The sequence below is a fragment of the Pteropus vampyrus genome, unplaced genomic scaffold (assembly GCF_000151845.1).
Source record: "Pteropus vampyrus isolate Shadow unplaced genomic scaffold, Pvam_2.0 Scaffold337, whole genome shotgun sequence".
Classification (NCBI taxonomy): Eukaryota; Metazoa; Chordata; class Mammalia; order Chiroptera; family Pteropodidae; genus Pteropus; species Pteropus vampyrus.
In genome coordinates this window covers 961123-977786 of record NW_011889118.1, presented here as the reverse complement: position 1 = coordinate 977786, position 16664 = coordinate 961123, and the positions used below count along the sequence as shown (strand labels likewise).

Genomic DNA, 16664 nt, shown 5'->3' with positions numbered 1-16664 from the left:
ATTCTTAATGACAGGAAGTCTTTAGAGGGATAGTCTTTTTTTTTTTTTTTTCCATAGCTGTTCAGAAGTTGGGTTTAAGGAGGAGAGACCATTATTTCCAGCTTGTAAAGAAGTAGATTGTTAGGTTTTATAATGTTAAAGCCGGTGCCCCAACCAACAGATGGTGACGTAGGTGGTAAAGTGGAAAGGTGAGTGATATGAAAGAAGCACACTACGCTTAGTCCCTAATGTGCTTTGATGTGGCCTTCTGAGGAGGGAGGTTCAGTGCATAAAGACAGAGGAAAATGGGGTGCTTCACAGACATTTAATCTGTGGAGTGTCAGACACCTGTTATCTAGTCCCCATAGTCTAAAAAGTAGCAAGGTTTTTTTTTTTTCTTTTTGTGAAGCATGAGCCATAAAAAGGCTTTCTTTGTTTTTTCCTTTTTAATCTAAGAGGAGAACAGATGCTAACAGATGAGATTTCACTGGCTGATTCGTTTGTTTCAGATGCTTGAACGGATGCTTTAGAATTTTCTGCCTGAGCTACAGCACCAAGCTCCTTAGTCGGAAGGCGTTTGTGGCTAAGGCCTTGAAAGGGAAAAGTCTCAAGTGGGCTTATTTCTACTGAAACAGCATTTCGGGAGAAATGCAGGAAAAAGCAAACCCAAGGCCCCAGGGAGACCCCTTCCAAGCAAAGTACTCCTCCAGAAGGTGGAAGCAGGGCTGTGGCTCATCTGCGGGGCCATGTCCTCCTGTCGCGGACGCTGCTCACGGTGGCTCTTTTTCATGAAAGGGAACGTGCAAGGCTTAACCGTTTTCCCTTCCAAGCAGAGACTCAGAGAAAGGGAAAGAGTGAGAGAGAGCAAAGGAGGGGAGCAGCCGCCCCACAGAGAAATGAAATGAACACAACTTCCTGATGCTGGCCAGTAAAAAATAATAATAATAATAATTAATAAGATTAAGCAGACCTGCCTAAGGTGGGCAGATGACTCCGTTCCAAAGTCCTGCATCCCTAGTTTGCCCGAACTCCCAAAGACTGGCAGGCCCCTTGGCGCTGAGCTGACAGAGTTCCTTTTATATGCCAGTTCGTCCTGACCTCCTGACCATCTGGCTCCGCTCTCTGCAGTGACCCAGTTCAAAATGCAGTGAGAAGCGGGCAGGACAGGAAGCTCAGACACACCCATTTAAACTAACACATACACCCGCATGCCAAAACCAACCCAGGCAGCACCTCAGGTTCCATCTTAACGTGTCCACGGGAAGTACCACCACACCCAAACCTCATCCAACATTGTCCGTCTTTAATCCGTGCTCAAAGCCAGTCCGGGGATGCCTCTTTGGAAGCAGTGTGGTCTAGTTTCAAGGACACTGGGAGTCAGGGAACCTGGGTTCTAGTCCCAGCTCCAGCGTTCAGATGCTGCGTGACCTTGGGCATGACACTTAACCTCTCTGTGCCTCAGTTTCCCCATCTGTAAAATGGGGGTAATAATGTCGACCTACCTCACAGGGCTGTTGTGAGGAATAGCTAAGTGATTGTAAAGCACTTTGAACGTATAATTGCTTATTAAGACTACAACAATAATAATATCGTATGCCTGTTTACTACCAGAACTTTAAGAAATTCCTGTTTTTCTTTAACTCTTCCGTTCTGTACTGTAGTGATTTTATTGAGAAAGAGAATTCTCCCCTTTTTAAGATATCATGGGAATGCATAAAGACGTAAACAGAGGTAACTCTTCCAGGTTGGGTTTTCACGTCTTACGAGCAGGAGATTTTTGCCCAAGGAGTTGCTTCATGAGGGCCTCCCTCCTGAAATGCTCAGCTGATTCCAAGCACTGGTTGAGGAGCCTGTACATCTGATACCGAGACTAAGATGCCCAAAGGAGCCAATTTGAGTTTTAAAGTCAATATTCAAAACTAACCGTAGTGTAAAAACTCGACGTTTCTGAAGGGAATATAGAGGAAAGAAGGCTTATTGGCCCCTGTTGCCTGCCCTGGTCTCGGTAGACTGGTGGCTGCGTGTGTGGGTGCTTGTGGGGGCGTGGAGAATGAGGTAGAGAGAGCCAGCCAAATGCAAGGAAGCCTCCTCCTGGCTGTGCTCACCGAAGACCAGGCAGAGCAGGGAAGCAGTGCCACCAGTGGGAAGAGCATTACTAGTGGAAGTCCTGCAGGCCGATCCTATGTATCACTGACGGGGTCCCTCTCAGCCTTGAGGTCTGATCTAGTGATGTCTTTTGTGCTGTGATCTTTGCCCTTTGGCCCAAATGGCTCATGATACCAACTGGTCTGACCTGCCTGGACCTAAGTGGACTTTCTGGCCTCACTATGGAAATGGGCTCAGCTCCCAATTCTACTCCCACATGTGCAGACTGTAGTTAAGTCTAGGAGCTCATAGTAGGTTTTATGGATTCTCACCGCAGAGTTCCTGAGGCCCGAGACCAGGTTTGACTTCTTCACACAGCACCGTGGCTGGCGATGTGGGGATGGGGTTGAAAGCTGGCTGGCAAACTCCAGTATGGTTGGACCCCTTGTGAAGATGTTGAGTCTGTACCTGCTAGTTAATAACTGTGACTCCCCAGCACCTTGAGTCTCCCCACTTCGCCAGCATCCTGGCCTCTCTCCTGACCCTTCTGTGATCCAGCAGCTAAAGGGCTAATGCCTGGTGTAATGGGGGCCTCCAGGACCCTGCCCACTTCTGCTCTGATTGGGTCATGCCTGTGATGTTACACCATATTAAGAATGTGGTGTACCATCCCTGCAAAGGAAGCTGGTCAGCCCTGTGGGCAGTCCCAGACCACACAAATGATCCCTGTTTGTTTCCGACCCATCCTGATGTCAGATTTATTAAACACTGAAGGATAGTACACTCTCACCCCACTGCCTGTATTACCTTGGTCTCAAAGGGCCATTGCGACCAGCTGTCTTCTAGATCTAAGTTTCCATATGCCAGACCTTTAGCAGAACAGCCGCAAGCAATTCCCATGGCCGGTGTTTCCACATGTCTTTCTTCACAGTTCTTCTAAATAAGTCAGAACTGGAAAGTAGTAACTTTCTAGATGGTACTTAGGAAATGGTTTAAATGAAATGAGAATTTTTCCCCATATAGGCCTGGCTGTGTTTGCTGAGTCACGGTACTGGCTGTGGTTTGTAGCCAAGGCCAGTTCATGAAAGACAACCAGCAATCATAGGGGCTGCCTCTGGCCTCCACTCAAAAGAAAAACAAGGCTTTCCTGAAACTCAGTTTACAGTCAAACTGCAGGCATCTCTGTCCTTTCTCCTAAAATTCCAGTGGAAGGGTATAGATTTAAATGTAGGAAAGTTATAGGAGTTGAGACCCAAGTTTATTATTTTAGAATCTTCACAGACTCACTCAGCAGACTTGGTACCTAAACCATGGTGCTACACAATACAGGTCATGAGAAACAGATGCAAGATCAGGCTCTTCTTCAATAGCTTACACTATGGTGTGACCCAATTAAAAATTAAATCCACAGGATTGCTGGGTACTGGATTCTGAAAAGCAGATCTTTCCCCTCTGAGAATAGTAATTATTATTTTCAGAAGTCTTTGAGAAGATAAAGTTACTGAAAAGGAGTTAAGGCAAGTTATATAGTAGCAAAAGGTTATAATTATTGTCACGTGTTATTGAATAGTATCCATCTAGTATTCCTCATTAGCCCAGATATGTCAGCATTCGATTATCCATGGGAAGGAGCTTGCTAACACTAATGGTTCCAGGGTTGGATAGGTGCCTATGTGGATTTGTTCTCCCTGGCACATAGTAGACCTAGGAGAGATGGCAGTTTGGGTAACGGGAGAGAATGTCATTCTAAGACACAGTGAGGGCAGTCTGTTAAGACGTGCCAAAGGCTAGTTCGGGGATGCCCCGCGAAGGACATTTCTTCCCCAAATGGAGAAAGGTCAGTTCAAAACAGGAATCTTAGATGGGGTGAAGAATCCATTGCCTGAAGAAAGGATATTGTTGCCTGTCTGAAGATGGGTTATTAGCAGTTCTCAAGCTCTGGTCTCAGGACCCTTTTACACCCTGAAAAATTAATGAGGACCCCTATATAACAATATGTACTGCATTAGAAATTTAAACTGAGAAATTTTAAAAATAGAATGTGCAAACACAAAGATGCCAGAATGATGACATCACGCGCCCTCTGTGCTGGCATGAGAAAATGGAAGTGTACAAGGTAAAGAACATTCTGGTATTAGGCAGATGTCAATGACCGTATGGACCCCTGAAGGTGTCTCAGGGAGCCCCAGAGTCCCTGAACCACACTTTGAGAACTGCTGCTTGAGGGGAAGGATCCTAAATCTCCCCTAAAGGAAAAGGGTGCTTTAGCCTTTTTATGATCTCCCTGGTTAAAGAGCCTCTTGTGTATAACACTGTCCTTAACTTGAACTTTTCTTTCCCTCCCAGGCCCCTTCCCAGTCCCAATCCATTCACCTAGACACGGAGCTGCCTGTGTCCCTAGTGTCCAGCTAGGTTCAGACAGAGTTTTGCCCTGCATGGTCACGTCTCACTGCCTGTGCTGATTTGGAGGAATCTGAAATAGGGCATGACAGACAATATTTTTAAAGGTCTTGGTTCCTCAGATTGGCACAACTGAAACAAGGATGTGTGCCAAGCAGAGGATCAGTTTCAGGGGCATCATGTGACTGTTTGTCTTTTTTACGTTGACTTAGTGATACAAGAGCTTTGCTAAGTTAGTTGAAAGAAGGTTAACCTTGATTGGATGGTACCCACAGCCATGTGGGGTCATGATCATGAATGAATGTATGATTGAAGCTTGATCCCAGCACTCCTTTCTGTAGACCCAACGACCTCGCCTTGGTGGTGATTGAGGTGAGGCTAGCATGGTGTCACAGGAACCACAGGCCTGGGAGTTTGGGCAGGGCACTTAAATAAATAAATGAGAATAAGCTTGGCCCACCTACCCTCCCTGCCAGGATGTAGTAGGATAAAGTATGTGAGATTAAAATGACAGGTACAAAGATGGATCAGAATAGTAGTCACAGTTTATAGCTTCTGCCAAGCCTAAATTTAAAGTAATACTCTCTCTGTTATCAGGAAATTGGCAAGAATTCCCCTGATTCTGGTGTTAAAACTACAGCCAAGAATCAAAGTAGACCTAAAACTGATAGCTCTGTCAGATTATTTGCAGGGAAATGCCACAGATCAAAATTTAAGGTATTTTTTTTTAAGATATTTAAATATTCTTTTATTTTTCAAAGAGATGGTAACAAACGTGTTAGATACAGCTGAATGCAACCCCAAGAGTGACTTGTGGGGTAGCGTTACAGCTGATTTTTCAGTGAGGGTTGGAATCACCATGGATGACTCATGGAGCATCGTGCTTATGATTCTAACCTTTAATATATAACTCAAGGACTGTTCATAACAGACATAAAGGCCACACCATTACATTTTCCCTAGAGTAAAACAATGACAAAAGAAGGGGTGTACCCATGTGTGATGTGTGCATGCAGAGGAGGCGGGGGACAGCTCGTAGCTGAGCACATTTATTCTATAAGAACTTAATCTCCGGATTTTTCTTCTAAGGGAGGCAGTCTAAAATCATCCAGCTGATTGGGCAGGGGCTGAATCCTGCCGAAGGGTTAACCAGAACTTGCCTGACCAGGGCCAGCCAGCCCTGGCTGAGCGAAACCTGCCTGTGATAGAAAACAGGCTCTGCCAAGCGAAGGCTCTTTGGCTGGAGTCTGAAAGCCTGGCATTCACTTCTGAAGATGAATGGTCCGACCCAGTCCCGACTGGAGGCTCACATCTCTTATCTCCACTGTTACAGTGTAGGTTCAGGAGGGGTTTGTGCATGCTTGCCGTGGTTCTGAGAGCTGGCAGATGACTGGTGTGTCTGATGGAGCTAACTTAGGGAGACAGGCAGAGAAAGCATTGCAAATGCACCCAGGTAGGAAAACCCTAACCCTAAAAGAGGGGAAGAGAAAGGAATGTAAATGGACGTTCATATTTGATGTGAAAATATCATAATTTTATGCTATTGCTTCAGAAATATTTAGAGAGATTTTATAGTTTGTTTTTTTTTTTTGTATGACTTAATCACTCAATAGAGTAAATATCTATAAAATTCCAATTAAATGGTGTCTAAAATTTAAAGCAGCAGTCTACAGGCAAAGCGCCATTTCTTTTTTAATAAAAAAAAAATATTTATGATAACATCTAGCATTTAAAAATTGACCAGAAACTTGGCTTGATTCTGTTTAATATTTTATATGATTGGACATCTTAAATCAATACTGTTTATATTTTATAGCAATTCTGTGTTTATTCAAAACCATAGTTCTACTGTGATGTTAACGGAATGACTTTATATGGCTTTCATTGTGTTGGTTTAAGTGCTATGACCACATTTCAACTTAAAATAGTATTTTGCTGATACAGTTAGACACAGATATGAAATATGAAAGAATAGATAATTTTACTGATTATAAAGTGTTTATTTCAAGAAAAAAATGTTCTTTTTTCAAGGATTTAAGATAGTTTTCTGAATTTGGGGGGATTGGAACTTGTGCCTATGGAATTAATTTTTGGAGCAGCCTAAGCTACCTTTTAGCTTGATATGTGTGCTAGAAAATTTTCATTATCATGTTTTGTGATATGTAATAAATTCAGGGTGCTGTGCTTAAGCCTCGTTTCAACTTTAGGAACATCTGTTTCCCTCATTCCAAACCCTGGCAGACAACCCTACCCCTGGTGTCCCCCTACCTGCCCATCTTTCCCCAGATCCCATGTGAAAGAGTAAAGTCAGTCCCTGACTCTTAGAAGGTGTGTTTCTTCTTGCGTGGAGCAAGCAAAATATAATCATGATTTCTAAGCCTCTGCTTTCCTGTCTGGGAAGAGTGATGCTTTCTCTCCTTCTTTGATGTCTCTTTAATAAATATGTTGTCATTATTTGTCTTTGGAAATGGCCTCTTGGTCCATCTCTCAATTTTTTCCATGATTTATGTTGCAAACAAACTCTCTGTCCTGTGTCTGTTCACTGCACTCTCCTACTCTTGTGTATCATCGACGATGTGCTGGAGACAGTTTTTGTTTTTATTATGCAATTATGTTATATGTGTATTTCAGTGAAATGTCAACCCGTAAACAGGATGATGTTAAAAATTATCCAAATAAATAGTTTTCTATTTCTTTTAATCAGGTCTAGTCCAATCAGTTGAATGACAGTGAACAAGATTATCTATTGTTATTTAAACTCAGTGTTCTTGGCCCATGCTGCCACATGACACAGATTAATATGCGTCATTTACCTAGGGGTGTTGACTTAGTGCATCATCACCTATGTTTGTTTGGTGGGAACAGCTGCAGGTGTCTCAAATTTGGTCTCTTGTTTGGGGGCATCAGATATGCAACAGCCTTTTCTCCCCAGGGATCCAAAATCAGCCTTGAACATGACCTTAGCTTATCTTCCTTTAATAATTGTGCCCTCGAAAATGCTGAATGAATGCAGGCTGTTTAATATTACTGGGCTCGACCTTTCTACACATGCCTGTAGCTCTGCTGCCTAAGACCTTTCACCCAACTTGATATTAGGCTTGTCTTGATGTTTCCGTGAGAATGGCAGGTGGATCCACCTCTGAGCCAGGTGATTCCCTGGGCTCAGATGTGCTGGACTTGGGGATCCCGAGAGAGGGAATGTGTGTGTGTGTGTGAGCGCGCACGCGTCAGAGTAAAAGAGAGTCATGTACATGTGTGTACATGTGTGTGTGCATGTGTGTGCACGTGTGCGTGTATGTGCATCTTGTGCCTGTGATCAGAGGGATGAGTGAGAGGCAGCCTCACTGACACACCATGAACTGTTCTGGGTTTGGCCTTGGGACATGTGTGTCTTTCCCCTATAAGACCACAGCATTCCTAGGTAGAAACCTTACAATTTTGACTCGGGCAGCTCTCACCCCTACAACTCATGAAATGTAAATACCTGCTGATCCTCTATTCAAAGACTGGTTCGAAGCAGACCCAGGCTTGTGTGCCACCTTTCATTTCATAGGCTGAGTGCTATTATGGAGGAGGCCATTTTCAAGAGAGCCCATTGGGAATTTCCCATACAACTTAACATTCTATAATGTCACCACCACTGGTGTCTGCAGAAGATGAGTCTGAGCATTCCCACACCAGTAGGCCCAGCCCTACTGGATCTGGCCAGACTGTGGCCCCCGTCCCCTCCCCTCCCCGCCCCCCTTGCCACTGCTGGGCATATCTCAAGTATGGTCATCACTTTTTGTCTATCTCCTATGCCTACCCACTGCTGGGGGCTATGGAGGAAGGACAAGGAAGTGGTCCCCTCCCCTGACAACTCATACTTGGCCCAGGTCTCCTCTGTAGACCGTCCTGATGTTGGAATGTTAGCTGCAGATGGAGACCTGCAGAGCCAGGTTGCAGACATTCTCCAAGCCTTTAGTGGCTGCTTCGTTTGCAGACAGACTGACAGTAATTGAGGGGGTGCCGGTCAGGTACAAACAGGTGGCCTTAGACCTGGGGCGGGGAGGAAATGCCTCTTTCAGATGTGTTTTTATGAGAAAGAATAAAGTAGCTATACTGTCCTTATTAGTCCGAGTCAGCATGCTATTTTTTTTCATATTGATGGTCAAAACATCATAGTTTTCTCAGAGCCAGTGACTACACCTTCCCCATATATAGTTCCTAAGCATCTCAAAACTTTCTCTAAAGAAGCGGGGAAAATTGGAAAGCCTCTCTCAGGCCCTGTCCCAATGGAGTCTAGGACCGAAGGTAAGGAAGGCCAGCTGTGAGGGCCTCAGGGGAATGCAGAATGTCTGTGAGGGGCCTGGAGGGGTCAGCTTATAGCTCTCATATTGCCTCCAGAGGCTGGTGAGCCCCTTTCAATGTGTTGTGGTCTTCAAGAGGATGAACTGACCGTTGGCAAGTTCTCAGCCTGAGCACAGGCTACAAGCCAGGGTACCATAGATGGCCACAGAGGCTGGCACTGCACAGCAGCCCAGGTCTGTGTGAGTGTCAGTCCATTTTGTCACGGTCCTGAGTGTGCTGTTGGCTGCGGTGTGTTGTGTCACTTCCTCGTTCCCATGGCTTTTTAGCGGAATCAGTGGCCCAATGGCTACTTGGTCTGCTTGCCCTCTGGCACTTGTGCCTCAGCTTCCTCATCCTGGACAAAGCCAGTGAGTCCTTGCCACCTTCCTAGTAGAAAAGCAAGCCAGGCCCGGCCCCCTCCCTGTGTGGGGCTCTGCAGGACCTCCTTCCATAGATTGTCATTTAGACATGGGCTCTTGGCCAAGGCAGACCTAGTACTCATAACCAGGCACTGTTCCCTGCAAGTGGGGGTATTTGAAACGGAGTTTCCTGGGTTGAGGGTCTTAAGCATCCCAGCCTAGGACCATCTTGTACCTCTGACCATATCCTACAACCCCAAAGCTGCAGGGCCTCCTTTAGTTACATTCAAACAAGCGGTCAGTTCCCCAGGCTATCCTTTGAAGAAACCTACCCCTCCCACAGCTGAATCAGGCAGGAGCAAAGCCAGGATCCAGACCGGGCTCAGGGCGCCCGTGTTGTCTAATCTGTTTTGCCATTTTCATTGATCTAGGCGGGATTAAGGACACTGCATGACATCGGGCCAGAAATCCGGCGTGCTATATCATGTGATTTGCAAGATGACGAGCCCGAGGAAACAAAAGGAGAGGAAGAGGAAGATGTATTCAAAGTAATTATTCCACGCACAGCTTACACACTGGCCGCTTGGAAATAGTGGGGCAGGACTCCAGTTTGGGCAGTTAATGATCCACAAAAGAGCCTGGAGAATGCAAACCAGCCCCAGAGCCTAGCGGGGCTTGTGGGCCATGCACTAGCCCCAGCAGACCCTCCCCATTCACCAATACCTCTTCTAAGGCCAGGCCTGCCCTTCCAGAGCTTGTTCCTCTGCCCCATGCTGACAGCTTCCAAGGAGCTTGGCCACAGCCACTGGCCGGTGTGGATGGGCATCCTGGGTGCTTCTGGCAGCTGCTTGCCTGCACTAACCCCTTCTTCCCTGGGCCAGCTCTTTGATCTGCCAGCTGGCCCCAGACCCCCAGCCCAAAGAGCATGCCTGCCACCCAACCTCAACTGCCGGGGCTGCCAACCAGCCCTGCTGGCTCTAAGTCACCTCAACTTGGAGCAACTGGAAGAGCATACTCAAGTGACAGCTGAGAGCTTACTCCCTGGCTCAGGAATCTGTAACTTTCCTCATTTCAGGGGGACCAGCTGCCACACAGACACATTCACCCCGATCACTGAGACCCTCGGGTTGTTTTCCAGGGATCCTATGGAGCTTACCTAGAATTTGTTTTTCATGTAGAAAAAGTTACCTAACATAGCTAGCCTGCATCAAATACTTGTTAAATTACCTGGTGTTGTCTCCCATTATTTTGCAGAGAAATGGTGCCCTGCTTGGAAACCATGTCAATCATGTTAATAGTGATAGGAGAGATTCCCTTCAGCAGACCAATACCACCCACCGTCCCCTGCATGTCCAAAGGCCTTCAATTCCACCTGCAAGTGATACTGAGAAACCGCTGTTTCCTCCAGCAGGAAATTCGGTGTGTCATAACCATCATAACCATAATTCCATAGGAAAGCAAGTTCCCAGCTCAACAAATGCCAATCTCAATAATGCCAATATGTCCAAAGCTGCCCCTGGAAAGCGGCCCAGCATTGGGAACCTTGAGCATGTGTCTGAAAATGGGCATCATTCCTCCCACAAGCATGACCATGAGCCTCAAAGAAGGTCGAGTATTAAAAGGTAACCTTTAAAACGTGTTTGCACTTGGTAATGTCCTCCTTGCCCCCCATGCTCTGGCACATGAGCAGGAAATGCCCAGTAGACATTTGCAGTTGAAACTGTGAGTGCCACGAGGTCATGGCCTCTTTGGGCCGTAGCCACATGATGACCCTGAAGGATAAAGGGCCACCTGCCATCCAATATCCTGCTATATGAGACGCCCCTTCAAATGGCAGCAGCTGCAAACTCTACCCTCTCCCATTGTGCCAACGTACTGTGGGACAGGGGTTGGCAAACCTTTTCTGTAGAGGGCTGGATGGTGGATATTTTAGGCTTTGGGCACCATATGGTCTATTGTAGCTACTCAACTCTGCTACTGTAGCAAAAAAGCAGCCACAGACAATATGTAAATGCATGGGTGCGGCTGTGTCCCGATGAAACTTCATTTTTAGACACTAAAATGTGAACATCACAGGTGATGAAATATTTTTCTTCTTTTGATTTTTTTTTCAATCCTTTAAAAATGTAAAAACCCTCCATAGCTCGTGGGTCACACAGAAACAGGTCGCAGCCAGAGTCTGGCCTGTGACCTGTAGTTTGCCAAACCCTGCTCTAGGAAGTAGCCTGATAACTGCATTTTAAATTTTGCTGGAAATATTTAACTTTTATCTTCTCCCTCCCTCCCTTGTTTTGCCTTTCCTGGATAGAACCCGCTATTATGAAACTTACATTAGGTATGTGCTCATTGCCTATGTTTGTGTGTTAAATACTGTGTATTATAAGTGTGACCAATTGGCCTCTCTGAATGCGGAGAGATGAAAAGTTCCTTTGAGCCAGCTATGATATTATGGCTCAGGAGTCAGAGGTAGTGGCTTTCTGCATAGACGGTTACCGCCCAAGAATTGATATTCACGTGTCAGGAGCCCACAGACTAGCCTCTGCAGGCCTCAGAATGGCCTTGGGAGAGCCTGCTGTGCACTCCTGGTACCCGGGCCTGTGAAGGTGGGCAATGCCTACTGCTTTCTGGGGTCAGGCCTCTTCTGGGCCTTGGTAAAAGCATGACCCCAACCTTCTGAAGACCAAGGACCAGGTCTTCTTTGCTTCCCATGAAGCCCTCAGCACATGCATCGTATTCTGCTCCCCATTTGCTGAACCTGGTTGAACTGTGGGCAGGCTGGTTATTTTCTTGGTGATGGGGAGGATAGGTGTGCTGGTTTAATTACATCAAGTGAAATCTTGAGCTGGAGGAGCGCAGGGAAAGAGTGAAGAACTCGGAGGGAGCACAGGCCTCTCACTGGAGAGAGGTGATGTCACAGAGCCTGGCTGGTTTTCCGAGGATGGAGGCCAGGTCTGCAGGGTTTCAGGGAGACATTGCGACAGTCCTGGGGCAGAAGGCATTCTTTGAAAACTTGGCAGGTATTGTTCATGAGAGTCTCCAAAACCCTTGCCCCCCTTACTGGGTCAGATGCAGTGGAAAGTTGGTGGGAAGGGAACTTCTTTGTTCTAGGCTCTGAAGTCACATGGGGCCTGGGTAGGAAGAAGCAGGGATCAGAATAGGTGGCCCGGGAGCCCAGAATCTTTTTCCCAGGACTACCAATCATTGCAGGACTCTAGGCCCATTTTCTTATTCTGTTCCCCAAATTATATCTACTCCTTTGGCTCCAAGGCCCTGGGCACCAGCATGTGCAAGATACCGAGACAGGAGCTCCTCCTGGTGCACACACGTGTACACCGCTCCCCTCCCCCCACCCCCCTGCCACATACACTATTACTAGAGGCCTTAACAGTCCAGTCCTGCTTGAGGCAGGTGTGTCCAGGGATTAGCCAAGAACGCATCTGGCAGGGGTGCTGGCTGCATGCAGAGGCATGGCTGCAAAATTGTCCGCCATCTGCCCAGGTGCTCAGGTTCTCCCACCCAACTGCAGGTCCGACTCAGGAGATGAGCAGTTCCCAACTATTTGCCGGGAAGACCCAGAGATACACAGCTACTTCAGGGACCCCCGCTGCTTGGGAGACCAGGAGTACTTCAGTGGGGAGGAATGCTACGAGGACGACAGCTCGCCAACTGAGAGCAGGTGAGCAGCTCTGTGGCGTGGGCTGACATTAGGAGGCCTGGCTATTTCACGTCCCTTGTGCTCTGCCACAGGCCGCCAGCAGCTGCTTTCAGGACTGCCCTGGAAAGCAAACCACGAGCACAGACTTCAGGCCAGAGGAAAAGTCAAAGCAGAAGAAACAGGGCCAGAGAGAGGTGGAGTAGATGCTGCTCTTTCAGGCCTGTTGACTTATTTCTACCAGGAGCTTCTGAGGCCTTTTAGTAAAGGTCCCAGAAATGAGAGCTGGGCCTGCCTGACGGAGGGTTAGCCCTTTCTATCAGTCCTTTGTCTCTTGAGAGATCTCTTTTTATTTCGTTAATGCTAATGCTCTGTCTGCAAGCCTGCAGCTTGGGTGGGATCTTCATGAACAACACTTTTTTCCCACTCCCATCAAGGACTCTTTCCTGGAGATGGGGACAAAAGGTCAGAGTGGCATCTCTCAACAGAGCTGCCTCTTCAGGCTTCTGTCCCAAAGAAAGAATGTTTGCAGTTAAAGGGGGCACTTTACTTTAGGACAAGTAGTAGGCAGTGCAGGGGGCCAAAGGCCACCTATCACCCTATTCTCTGTAAATTGCATCTCACCATGAACAAGTGGTCCATTGAAGTAGACGTGGTACTGCCATGAGGTCCCTCTGGCATCTGAGCTGTTAATAAATGTTAGCCTTGTATTCTAGGCAAGCTACAGCTGGACCCTCCCTCACCCTACCCTCTCCCAGTTCCTCCCTCGGGCTCCCTCAGTGCCTTATTTCTGGAACCACTGATTCTGACCAAATGGATTCTGACTTTCCTTCTTCAGGGCTATTGCTCCCACTATGTCCACCAGTTGGACGCCCTTTCCCACCTCTGCTGGCGTAATTCCACCCTCTCCTGAAGGGCCTGCTGCAAGGCTTTGCTTTCCATTTCCTGACTGAAATTGAAATGCCCACCCACCAAAAGCTCACAGAACCCATCCTCAGCTCCTCTCTTCTAGTGCTGACTTTCTCCAACTGCATTAGGCATCTCTGTGCAAGTAGTATTTGCTAATCTCCTGGAGTGTGGGGACCGTGCTTCATGCATCTTTGTGTCCCTGGTGCCCAGCCCAGCACCTACCAGGGCAGGCATTCAGAAGAAGTGTCCTCAGGGAGGAAGTGAATGGGTGAAAGTCAAGCTTGCAGGAAATCTGCAATCTACATCTGACCTAGGTCTAAGGCTGCCCCAGTAAGAAGGAAACCACCAGCACCTCACTCATTACAGGCCTGACGTCCTGAACCAATCTGTAACAGCCCTTGCCCTCCATCTAGAATCTTCCGTGAAGCTTAAGACTGCTTTATTCTCAGCTAGTCCTACTGTGCCCAGGGAGGTAGGGAAAGGATTGTAGACATGGGTCTGTTTGAGCAAAGGGCTTGTTAACTAGTGACCCTTTCTCTCTCTGTCTCTCTGTCTCTCTCTGTCTCTCTCTGTCTTTTTGATCACCAGGCAAAACTACATTTACTACAACCGATACCCAGGCAGCAACTTGGACTTTGAGCGGCCCCGAGGCTACCATCACCCCCAAGGCTTTTTGGAGGACGATGACTCGCCCGTTGGCTATGATTCCCGGAGATCTCCAAGAAGACGTCTACTACCTCCCACCCCAACATGTGAGGCCAGATTTTTTTGTTTGGGGTGAAGCTTCTCAGAAAACAGTGTGCCTCCCTCACCCAGCTCCAGAGTTTGCAGGGAAAGGCGATGATGGGCGTGGTCCTTCCATGTCGGGGATGGATCTGTAGCCCTCAAGACCAGCCCCTGCTTGGAGATCTTATTAGCTTTCCTTTCTTTCTCATCTGTATCCCATGTGGTAGAGTTCAAACCACTGCAGCACTGTTCTGGACTCTCTGAGAACAGAGAAAGACAGTATGGGCCCTGAAGTCACACAGCACAGAGCATCTGATGAGGGGTTTTTGTGAACCTCAGCATTGCCTTTGAGCCTGGGATCTCCTGAGAGATGAGCAAGACATGCACCATTGTTGTTGTCAGGCCCGCTCTATGGGTGGGGTAACCGACCCTCAGGGCAGAAGGGATCGGCCCATGTGCGGAGCTGGGTTTATTTAGCCCAAGTCTCTTTGACCAAGGCCCATGTCTCTGATGGTGCAGTACCTGGGGATTCTTGGTGTCTGTCTTTCCTAAGTCCCCACCATGGTATTCTCCTCCTTTCTCCCTTCCTCACCCTCCTTTTATCTTAGCCTCCAGCCTGCTGGTGCCCTCTGCTCGCCGGGCAGGGTTTGGCCTTGGCGGTGACCTCCAGAGTAGGCGTTCCCATCCCGAGACTGGGGAATCCCATCCTGCTGAGGAGGGGCAGGAGCTGGATGCTCCCCTACCTGGTTTTCTTGTGCAGGTGGCATAACTGGTGCTGCCAGGAGATCTGGGTCACCTTCGGGCCAGGGAAAGAAATGCAGCAGTGGCCCCTGCCAGATCCTAGCTGGACAGTTTGATTTTGGACATGTGGTCATTTGGATCGAGGTTAAAGAATATCTTCTTCTGGTGTTTCTAAGGAATGAGGCATATTTTTGAGCAGTACTCTAATCAGTAACCAAAAATAGCCAAGACATATCGGCTCCAAGTCTACAGACTACATGCACAATAACAAGTGTGGTTAGGTGGCGCCTGGGGCCCTCTGTCTCTCTCCAGCTGTCATAGCCTTGCTGGGAAGTGTAATCAAACCCATTTCCATGGTTAATATTTAATGCACAGCCCTAAACACAGAGCAGTTCTGGTCTCCCTAAATACTGGTTGACGCACATGCAGGTTAGGCTGGGCGGAGGCCCCTTGTCCATATGAGTCCACTGCCCTCCTCAGGACCTCCCGTTGGTGGCCTCATTAATGCCCATCACTCACAGGTGCCACCCCAGGGAAGCTAGGAAGCTGAGCAGGCAAGAGCAGCTGCCCTCTTTATTTGTAAGGACAAATAAAATGTACTTTATTTGCTTCACTGCCCACCGGTTCAGACCTTGGGCAGGGAGAAAGTGGAACTCCTCAGCCTGTGTTCTCAGATTCAGTAGGACTACTTCCTCCATCAGAGATGGCCGTGCAGAGCAAACGAGATGACGGATGTATGTGGATCTATTTTCAAAACCGAATGGCACTGTGTGAATGAGCGGGACGGAGGTTTTCCTTTCCCAGCTCAGCCTTGGGCCCCATCCATCTGATCCTAGGAGAATCCTAGAAGCTGTGTTGACAAGGGAGGCCCCTCCCCCTTAGAACATTGTTAAATTCTGCCCTTGCATGGTGCAGGGAGAAAAAGGCTGTCTGACGAGGACAGCAGCCGTTGCGCAGGTATCTGTCCCAGGTAGGCAGCTCAACGAGGAGGCCCCAGCGTGCCTGAGGAGGCCCCAGCGTGCCCTGCCATGCGCATCAGGCCTGTGAGACCAGGATTGTCGTCTGTCTTGTTCCTCCCTATTGGGCAGTGACCTGCTTGGTCTTTGTGCACTTTAGGGGCAGGGCCCTCACAAAACCGGTTCCTGCGGCTTCCTGTGCAGTTCGAGGATGCCTGGGAGGGCTCCTCAGGCTGACATCTGCAGTTTCCAAAACAGGAATTTAAGGGTATGGAGTTTTAAGTATGCCCCGGAGCTTAGAAAGCTGAGGTCAAGAAAGGAGCTGCTGAAGTAGCTTGGCCACTCACTGCCTTGCAAACTATTGGTAGGGCTCCTGAAACACCTCCTCCTTCCTTGCAGGTGTTTTCAGTGGGAGGCCTCTGGCCCGTGCTTGGGGACCCAGAATTCAAACTGATCTCCTTTGCCTGGTACCCTGTGAAGCCGCAAGCTCTGGATCTCTTGTCACCACTCGACCTGTATATAAGCCTC

General features: G+C 47.9%; 1 protein-coding gene across 1 annotated transcript in view; it reads left to right on the top strand.

Moving 5' to 3' along the window:
• The window catches only part of CACNA1D (calcium voltage-gated channel subunit alpha1 D), a 314711-nt gene that overhangs the window by 293625 nt on the left and 4422 nt on the right, over window positions 1-16664 (top strand). The window contains 5 exon segments of the mRNA XM_023522317.1: window positions 9584-9700; window positions 10407-10774; window positions 11461-11487; window positions 12679-12828; window positions 14302-14465. Of these exon segments, the coding sequence (XP_023378085.1) occupies window positions 9584-9700; window positions 10407-10774; window positions 11461-11487; window positions 12679-12828; window positions 14302-14465 (826 nt within the window).